General features: G+C 39.6%; 1 protein-coding gene across 1 annotated transcript in view; it reads left to right on the top strand.

Annotated features, from left to right (window-relative positions):
* Positions 1-10,183, top strand: part of RBM26 (RNA binding motif protein 26) — a 124,864-nt gene that overhangs the window by 46,268 nt on the left and 68,413 nt on the right. Inside the window, exons 9-13 of the mRNA XM_019523828.1 lie at positions 2,598-2,837; positions 4,490-4,630; positions 4,987-5,127; positions 6,623-6,734; positions 7,277-7,436. Coding sequence (XP_019379373.1) covers positions 2,598-2,837; positions 4,490-4,630; positions 4,987-5,127; positions 6,623-6,734; positions 7,277-7,436 — 794 coding nt within the window. The remainder of the gene's footprint in view (positions 1-2,597; positions 2,838-4,489; positions 4,631-4,986; positions 5,128-6,622; positions 6,735-7,276; positions 7,437-10,183) is intronic.

Raw genomic sequence — 10,183 nt, 5'->3', positions numbered from 1 at the left:
CCCCCCCCCCCCCCCCCATGAAAGTACAGTGTTTACTTTCGTTTCCTGTTGCAGCACCTCGGGCCTCAGAAAACAGCTTGGAGGGCCTCATAGCAACCTGTGGGTCGTATGTTGGACAAGCCTGAGCTAGACTGTTCCCAGTGGTGGCAGATGAGAGAACAAGGAGCAATGGTCTCAGCTTGCAGCAAGGGAAACTTAGGTTAGATATTAGGAAAAACTTTCTCATGAGTGTAGTAAAGCACTGGAATGGGTTACCCAGAGAGGTTGTAGAATCTCCATCGTTGGACGTATTTATGACCTGGCTAGACAGAGTCTTGGCTGGGATGACCTGGCTGGGAGGGATGGTCCTGTTTTGAGCAGGACATTGGACTAGATGACCTCGGGAGGTCCCTTCCAATTCTATGATTCTCTGAAGGCTGCTGTACATCAGATGTTCTATGGTAACCTATTTTAATGTAGGCATTTGTCCATACCAAAGAGTATATTGTTTTATTTTTTTATGTAGTCCATCCTATACAACATCTTACCAGATTTTACTTTTCCAAAAATAAGCCTAATAAGTGTCCAGAAACTACTATAAAACTATCCTTTAGATTGTCATTAATATTCTATCAATTTCCAGCTCTGATTTAAAAAAACAAATCCCTGTGGAACCTTTCTTTGAGTTGCCTCTCTGCTTGTGTGTTCTAATTCCTTATAGACAAGGCTAACCACATCACAAGCAGGTCCAGGGAGGTGATCCTTCCCCTCTACGTGGTATTGGTCAGGCCACACTTAGAGTGCTGCATCCAATTCTGGGCGCTGCACTTAAGAGGGATGTGGCTAGCATTGAGAGGGTCCAGAGGAGGTCCACTTGCATAGTCAAGGGGCAGCAGGGCAGGCCCTGTGAAGAGAGGCTAAAGGGCCTGAACCTATTCACCCTACACAAGAGAAGGCTGAGAGCGGATCTGGTGGCCGTTTACAAACTCACCAGGGGGGACCAGTGGAAACTTGTGGGGGGCTCTGTTCCCTTGGGCACCACCGAGGATTACTAGGAATAACGGCCACAAATTGTAAGAGCGAAGGTTCAGGCTGGACATCGGGAAGCTTTACTTTACGGTTAGGGCTGCCAGGCTCTGGAATGGACTCCCAAGGGAGGTGGTGCTCTCTCCTACCTTATGGGTCTTCAGGAGGAGGCTGGTTAGATATTTGGCTGGGATGTTATGACCCCAGCACTTGTTCCTGCCTGGGGCAGGGGGTCAGACCTGATGATCTGTTTAGGTCCCTTCTGACCCTAAGCATTGTGAGAACATATAGTTTCATATCTACTTCCTCCTCTCAGGGTTAGATGCTGTCTTCATTTTTCTCTAAGCATCTAGGACATATTCCCTGCCCCTCTAATCCTACTTTTTTATACTGTTTCCTTCTCCTTTTATACTCTTTCCTTCTCTGTCATGATGATTTTTCTTATAAAAACAATTCAGTTTTGTTTTCTGAGTCTTCCAATATCTGTTTATAACATTCTTCCTGAAACTAAACTTTTTCTATCCACATAGTCTATTAAGGTGAATATAGTTAATACTTTTTTCTCTTGCTGTTTTATTGAGCAGGTTTTCTTACAATACTTTCAGGGAGTATTATTTAAGCAAGTGACATTGGACCTACTGGTAAAAAGAGATTAAAAAATGCTTTTTGCTGTCTGCTGTGTGTATGGCTTATTTTTTAAAGAGAAACTTTTACAGGCGTACTAAAGCATTTCAATACTTTTGGATAACCATTGCAATATAGACAATTTAATTCAAAATTTCCTATGTTGAACATTTAAAATGAAGCTTTCAAAAGAAGGTTTTGGTCCGTGCTAATTTTTTTTGCACCTAAACAGAATTATCAGGGTTTATATTGAATTTGGAAGTTATACCTGGGTAATATCCATTATTATACTTGGAAAGTCTCTCTCCACCTTAAGACTGCCGTTATATTTTCCAGGTTTCTTTCTCTGGCTGTTCTGTTAAGTTCCTGTAGCCAGTCAGTGTTACAGCTGCAGGGTGCTCGGTCTCACTGCCAAGCAAACAATGTCTGCTCCTATGCAGCACATATTTATAATGGAAATAGCAGTAGCCTTGTTAAACCTCTCGGAAACCCAAGTCTCGAGTGCCTTACTTGGGCGTCTTTTCAAGGCATCCAGACCATCTTGTTTCCAAGCTCATATGTTCATAGCCTGTTTGGCTTCGGTGGTGCTTATTTTCCTTGTCAGTGAAACTAAACAGTTTGCTGCTAGTGTATCCTCAACTGTTGGTGCAGAAATTGTTAGGAAAATCTTAAACTTTTATGATGTTTTGTAGATTTCTGTGGAGAACTTGCAGTTTGCTCAAATGGTCTAGAAGGTTCACTTCTGCTCTGCCTTCTGCTTGACTTCATACTAACATGGTTAACTCTTTATAAATAGGCTAAGTAGCAATCATGTTAAGTGGCTATTTAATTATGTCTAGTCTAGGTAATTAAAATTGGGCAAAGATTTTAAATTTCTAGGTTCTGTATTATGTAAAGGATATCTGCTATATACTTAAAGATCATACCTCTGATGCTAAATGCTATTAACATTTAATTTTTTTTTCCAGAAAAGGGTTTCTGTATGAGAGGAGACATGTGCCCTTTTGATCATGGCAGTGACCCAGTAGTTGTAGAAGATGTGAATCTTCCTGGCATTCTGCCTTTTCCAGCACAACCCCCTGTTGTTGAAGGACCACCTCCCCCTGGACTTCCTCCCCCACCACCAATTCTGAGTCCCCCACCTGTTAATCTTAGACCTCCAGTGCCACCCCCAGGCCCTTTACCACCCAGCCTTCCACCTGTTACAGGTAAAAATAAAATTTAAAAATATTTATTTGCAGAACTTTTCTAGATGCAGAATGCATTCATGTTATTTGGCCTACATAACAGACTAACAGGCAACATTTAATATGATCAGTTGATTAAAATGGATTTTAAACAAGCTTCTTCCAAAATGCTTTGATTTCTCTAATATATGTATTTTTTTTATACTCATAAATTGTTTATTTTAATTTCAGATTCATAGTTTTAATCGCTGCAGGTACTATCCCTGAAATAGCTTGTGTTGACATCTCAAACAGCCAGATTTTGACAAGAGTTAGGGGAAGAGGTCTTAAAATCCGCAAAATCCTCTGTGGAGCACTTGATTTGAACTTGTCAAGGTCTAAAAGAAACCCAAAGCACAGCAAATTAAATGTCTGAAAATATTGTGTCTGCTATTATTTGTGACACCCAAGATAATAGAACAGGGAAAAGAAAGAAACTTTTCTTCAGTGAGTTTCCTTTTTCAGTTGCAAGTATGATATTATGAAAGCTTCCAAAATGATTTCAGAAAACGGTTCTCCCTTGTTTTAGTGGGAATTGGGTGTCTAGACCCTCTAGGAAGCTTTGAAAATTTCACATTTGACATGGTGGCTTTGTAACTTCCTGTCCTTCTTTCTCAGTGTGATGCAAACATAAATCACAATGGTCTGGTAGAACTGTTAAACAGTAATTAATACTTGAAACAACTTTAAATTCATTGCCTCAATTTCAAATTGATGGTATCATTTTGAACAAAAAATAGTATCAACATTCTGCTTTTCTTAAATGCTTGCTTTACCTTCTGCCACATCCAAAATGTGTATTTGTTGATAATTTAAACGTCAGGCGTAATTTGCCTGATCTTCAGTGTCCTCTGTAATATTGTTATATTCTTGAGAATGTTGTGGTTTTTGACAAATTAAATTGTGCGTACTTGCATACTGTAGAGTCTTTTTTGCTTTACTAAATTTGTAATATCTAATTTGTGTTTTAAACAGTTTAGTTAGGGATATTCACTATGTAAATAAAGTAGTTGGTTGGCAATGAATATTTGGTCTTGTGTGTGAAAAGTGTTAAACTGTAACTTTTGTCTGTAAGTTGTATTTTAACATAGTTTAAGGTGCCAGTGAGAACAGCTTTACATGAATCAATGAGTCTTCTTCCTGTGAAGCATTTAATTAAGTATTTTTGAACACATGCTTCAAATGCCGTTCCTTGCCTGTGTAATTGGGGCCTTGGGTAGAGTCATAGAAAAGGAGGCTGGAAGGAACATCAGTAGTTCATGTAGTCCAGTGCCCTTTTTAAGATTGGTTTGTCCCTGTCTAAACTATTCCAGACAAGTGTTTGTTTAATGTGTTATTTAAACACTTCCAAGGCTAGACATTTTGTAACCTCTCTGTCAGAGGTTGGCAGCCTGTGTGGCTCATGGGCCTGCCAGACGTGCAGCTTTGGCAGCATTCAGCAACAGAGGGCTTTGGTTGTGACCACTCTCCCTGTATGGCCTTAGGAACAAGCATTGGTTGCAGGCAGGTCATTCTGATCTGCAAGCAGGAAAAGATTGTCTACCTCTGCTCTAAGTAATCTGTTGTAGGAGCTTGAATCCATTGTCAAGGAGATAAAAAGGAAAATGAAATAGTGTCCTTTTTGGTTTTGACAGGACCACCACCTCCGCTTCCACCTTTACAACCTGCTGGTATGGATGCTCCCCCAAACTCAGCAACAAGTTCTGTTCCTACTGTTGTTACAACGGGTATTCATCACCAGCCACCTCCTGTACCACCCTCTCTCTTTACAGCAGGTATTGATACTTTGTCCATGGTGTTTGCTAAATAGAATAATAGTGGTTAATATATAATAGCATGGTTCCTAGAAGTTGTTGTACATTTGTACTGTTTGGGGCAGACAGTCCTTGCCTCTGAAGTTCAGAAATTAAACTGTAAATGTCTGCTTTTAACTATTGTCTGATCTGAAAATTTGCATGCAAGTGCAAGAATCTTTTAACTCTGTTTTACTAAAACTCAGGTGACTTTTTTTCAGAGGGTGGTATTGCATGACTGATTATTATTTGTCAGAACCATAGGTAATGGCAGGCTCTCAGAACTAGGATTTTATAGCTGCAACTTACTTTTATTGTACAATTTCTTTTATTACCAGAAACATATGACACAGATGGGTATAATCCTGAAGCTCCAAGTATAACAAACACTTCGAGGCCTATGTATAGGCACAGAGTTCATGCCCAACGGCCTAATTTGATAGGGCTTACATCAGGCGATATGGATCTGCCACCCAGAGGTATTATGAAAGTTGTCATTATTTTTGTTTTCTTTTGTTAACAGTAACTGTGGTAACTTTTTAAGGCTGCCCACTGCAGTTTTATAAGACACTGTTTTTCTGTGAAATGAGCAAAATAGAAATAAGAACAACCCATGGTTGATGATCAGAGATCCTGGTTTTCTCTTGATTTTAAAAAAAACAAACTACTAAATTTTCTGACTTAAAAATAACCCAAAATCCATGTTGTTCCATTATTAAAATGAAACATTTATATATATATGTGTGTGTATGTGTATATGTATGTATGTTTCATTTTAATCATATATATATATAAAATTTAATCTTAAATATACACATATATAAAAAAACAAATTGGCTGTTGAAATGCATAGCAGTTAGGTACAACATGATGCACAGAATTCTCCTATCCTGTAACAAAACTTAAGAAGGTAAACTGTTGTGTGGCAGCAGGTACTGCCTACGGGCACAGGAAAACAGTCTCCATCTAAGGGTTATTAGTCAAGTCTAGTAAGCCAAACAGCATGCAGAGGGAAGAGAATACAAGGATACAATCACAATATAGATCTATGATAGGCTATATGTGCATTCTACTAAGGAGCTTCCCAGTTCAATTACTTTTCAGTAGAAGCTTCCTCACTAGCCAGCTTCTGACTAGCTATACATAATGTTGTGTCTAACTTCCAATTAGTTTGTGTTGTTCTGTGTTATTCCATGATTGGACATAGACCTTTACAGAAATTATAGCTGGATGTCAGCGTTGTTTGCAGACCATCCAGGTTATCCAACTGGTGGTTAAATTGTGGGGCTAAATTGCTGCCCACAGAGCTTGTAGGCACAGCTGCCAGAGCTGCTATGTTCTCATGGCTTCAAAACACAGGGGGTAAATGCTGCTGGTGCTTGTCCCTTCATCCCCTTGCCCACAGCCAAATTTGATGGTTTTAGTAGCTGTTACTGACTAACATCAGCATCAGGGGAAAAGGGGGTGGGGTGTGAGCAGTGGCAGTGTTTACCCTCTAGTTTCTGGAGCAGTGCCAGCGCAGCAGCTCAAGCAGCTGCCCAGTTGCTGGAGGTACATACTGTAGCTCATGGAAACCCTGCCCCTGGACTTGACTCATTGAGCCAAATCAGGTAGCCACTTCTTGTTTATGGTACTAAAAGTGGGCTAGGTCTGTTCTGGCGGATAACTTTTGCTGTGCTTGCTCACTGACCAGAAATCTCTCTAATGAGACATTGAGCTCTTTATGTCCCAGGGCACAAGTCAGTCACTAAGTGAGATTAGGACGTCATTAGGCTTCTCATCAGTGAATTGGCTGAAATAGTGGATTAGTAGTTCCACTAGTTGGAATAAAGGCAGTACTTAGTTTTTAATCTATGGAACATAGCATCTTTTTCAGTATAAAGTTATTTGATAGTTTTTGAAGAGCAAAAACATATTGGTGCAAAACTTAAAGAAAACCAGAGAATGAATATATTATCTCACATCTGTGTACAGAGAAGCCGCCAAATAAGAGCAGTATGAGGATAGTGGTGGATTCTGAGTCCAGGAAGAGAACAATTGGTGCAGGGGATGGTGGAATTCCTACAAAGAAGACCTGGTTTGACAAGTGAGTGGTCATTAAAACTATGTAGTAATATCATTTGAATTTAAGGAAGTTCATGTTTGGGAAACTGAGCAAGCTAGTAGAAAATGTTTTTGGGTTTCTGAAACATCTCTATAAATGGTAGATCTAAGCCTTGGAGTTTGCTCCTTGTAGTCTAGAGTAAAATATTTAGGAGCTTTCCTTTCAAGAGTATAACTGGCTTCTTAATTGCTCAGAAGGAGAGGAAAAAACAAAGTCTGAGCTGCTAAAGTGGTTGCCCTTATTTATATACATGTTTAACTGTTTTGACATCGTTCTGATCTCAGTATTTGGCAGAACAGTAGAAACTTAATCATTCCGTTTTTCTTATTCAGCTTTCCCCACTGTGCTCACATCGACTTCAATTTTTGTTTGAATAACTTGAAGTCCCATGAAAGAATTATATGAGAATATTTTAAATAGGATTCAGACCTGCCTGTGAACTGCTTGGGATATCCTTTTTTAATTTTTTTTTTTTTTTTTTTACTAGAGGCGCTCTGAATTTCTCCTTTCAAATTTTATTGCAGGCAAAATTTCAACAGAACAAACAGTCCTGGATTTCAGAAGAAGGTACAGTTTGGAAATGAAAATACAAAGCTTGAATTGAGGAAAGTTCCTCCAGAACTTAATAATATCAGTAAACTTAACGAGCACTTCAGCAGATTTGGAAGCCTGGTGAATTTACAGGTAAGAGTCAAAAGAAATGTTCTGTGACAACACATTGATGATAAAGGTAAACTGCAAAGGGGGAAAATAGGGGTGGATTTTTTATGCTACTTTGCTTGATTTACCTGAAAACATTTTCAGTTTATCTACCTGTTTTTATTTATTTATTTTGTAACCATATCTATCCTATATTTAGTAATCCTCTTTGAAAGCACAGAGAACTAAAATGAAAACTTTGTTTGTTTAAAAGACCGGAGTATTTTTCTTGAACAAATACTTCCCACAGCTGACTAGTCAGGTTTTTGAAATTTTAATAATTTAAAAACTTTTCAAACAAATCCAATCAAATTTCTTTTCTGCTCTGTTTTCTAAGTTCTGGTTGTGTTGTCATAGCTTTTTCCCACCCAACTTCCCTTTAGTTTTCCCAGAAAAATGGGAGGAAGACAAGGTCTCTGGATTCATAATCTAAAAACAAATAAAACTTCCAGAATTACATTATGATTACTTCCTACGTACAAAAATCAACATTATTTTGGTTTATATTTTCTAAGATGCACTTAAATATTATTTATGTGAAATATCAACCTTGCTTTGCTCTTGTACCAAACCTCAGACTGATGAGACTATTGTTTCATTATCTGTTCAATACCAGGATAAAATAGCACTCCTAGTAGTGGTTTCAAGCACCAGCATCTTCATATGCAGACGCTTCCTTCTCCCCACTTTCCCATTGTGATCAAGAGACTACAACATTTTGTATACGTTTGGAAAACATTGTGCATCCACCTTTCCACTGAGACAGTCAGCCTTAAGCCACTCTGAAATTCTAGCTTCTTACTGCCACCTTTTATGTAGCTAATATTACATCCCATACCTGAAAATACTGTAACATTAGCAGACTATGTAATTTAACAAGATGAAAACTAAAACATTTAAGATTACTCATGCTCTTCCTGAAGATGTTTTTCTTTTGTTAGGCAATACAAGATGCATAAATATATCACATATATGGAACTATGCATATAGTTCCACATTTTAGAGAGAGAGAGAGAGAGATACATATAGAGATAGAGCAAGAGAGAGATGTATCTATCTGTAGATAGATAGATATCTTGGATTACCTAACAAATAAAGGAACAAAAAAGTCTTCAGGAAGAGTGTCTTGTTTAGTGATTCAAGATGTATATAAAAGGGGAAAAAAGTGTATATATTGGATCCACTCTCTTCCTGAAGACTTCTTTTCTTTCAGAGACAGATAGCTATCTAATGTAATAATGGCCTTAGTCCGTCCATAATGTTCCGGGCCAACTGTGCATGCCCCACTGAGAGGGTGCATGCCTATTTGGCTGCGAGAGCCCGAAGTGTTATGGATAGAGGGAGCCACTGCTCCGTCTCCCACCTCCAACAATAGCCAGCAGAGAGGGGGAGGTGGCAGGGAAAAGGGTAGGGAGGGGAGTGGGAAGGGGAGGGTTCCGAGTAGTGTTGCCCCTCCACCACCGCGCCCCCACCCTCTGCTGCCCAGTGCTGCTACCACTGATGCCCAGCCCTGACAACAGCCGGCAGAGAGGAGGAGGGAGGTGCAGGGAGTGGGGTATATTGCATGCTGCTGGGTGTCGGCAGCTGGCACTGCATGCAAACTTCCCTCCCCCCTGTTCCTGGGAGCCAACAGTAGTGCGGGGTGGAGTGGCAGGGGGTGGGAGGGGCGCACAGGGCTACACTGGGAGCAGCAGCGGGTAAGGTGGGGGGGCCAGACAGGGCAGACACGGAGTGATGCACGGGGCCAGACACTTTGGGGGGAGAGGGGGAAGCAGGGCAGAGTGCACAGGGCCGGAGGTGAAGTGGCACACCACAGGTTAGGTGGCAGTGCTCCATCCCTGCACCCTCCCCCCCCCCCCCCCCCATGAATTTTTGTGTGTGTGTGTATGTATAGATACAGATCTATCTTTCGATCTGTAATCAAATTGATCTCGCACTGCTAGACATGAGCTAGATAGGGAAGTTAGTTTATCCCTGAGTTCTGTATTTCAGGATAACTTCTTTCTGTTGTCTAAGCTGCTGCGCATTTATTTATAACCTCCATGAAAGCATTTGACCGTTTAGTTACTTTACCTCTATTGTTCAGGTTTTTAAAATGTTCTTAATATACATGCTAACTTCAGCTTTAAGGTAAGGTTGCTTCTTGACATTAATGAAGTTCTTCATCTGTTAATTTCCTGTAGTTTTCAAAACATTGGGCCGATGTGGAGTTCAGAATCTCTGCAGTGTCATCATCTCACTTAGGCCTCTAATGTGAAGGAGCTGTTGGTTGGGGTCCCCGCATCTCTCCTTGCCATGTGGAGTGTAGGAACCTCTTATGCTACACACATTCTTGGCCTTTTCTGGCCTTTTGGTATTTATATAACTCCTTGTCTTGCATAGACTTTATAAAATCTACATGGACATAATGCACATTTTATGAAGTGTATGTCACCCTACTAGAAAAGGCACATTATAAAGCCATTCTGTTTCAAATTGACCCATGCATTACATTTTAATAGTATTTAGTTGTATAGAAATTAGTGTTTCTTTTGCAAAGGCACTAAAAATTTGAAATTGCAAACTTTTAATTTCGAAATACCTGTATTTCAAGTTATTAGACTATTTAATTATTTTTAACTTTAAAAAGGGTTCTTTTGTACTGTGAAAGTAATGTAAAGCTGCAGATTACTTTTTCTGTTCACCTCTTGTGGAAAGTTTATAGAGGAACTTTGTATGTGGAAAGTTTTTTT

This window comes from Gavialis gangeticus, unplaced genomic scaffold (assembly GCF_001723915.1).
Source record: "Gavialis gangeticus isolate Ggan-Ray unplaced genomic scaffold, GavGan_comp1, whole genome shotgun sequence".
NCBI classification, from domain to species: Eukaryota; Metazoa; Chordata; order Crocodylia; family Gavialidae; genus Gavialis; species Gavialis gangeticus.
The sequence above is the reverse complement of the archived record's forward strand: the minus strand, read 5'-3'. Positions and strand labels throughout refer to the sequence as shown.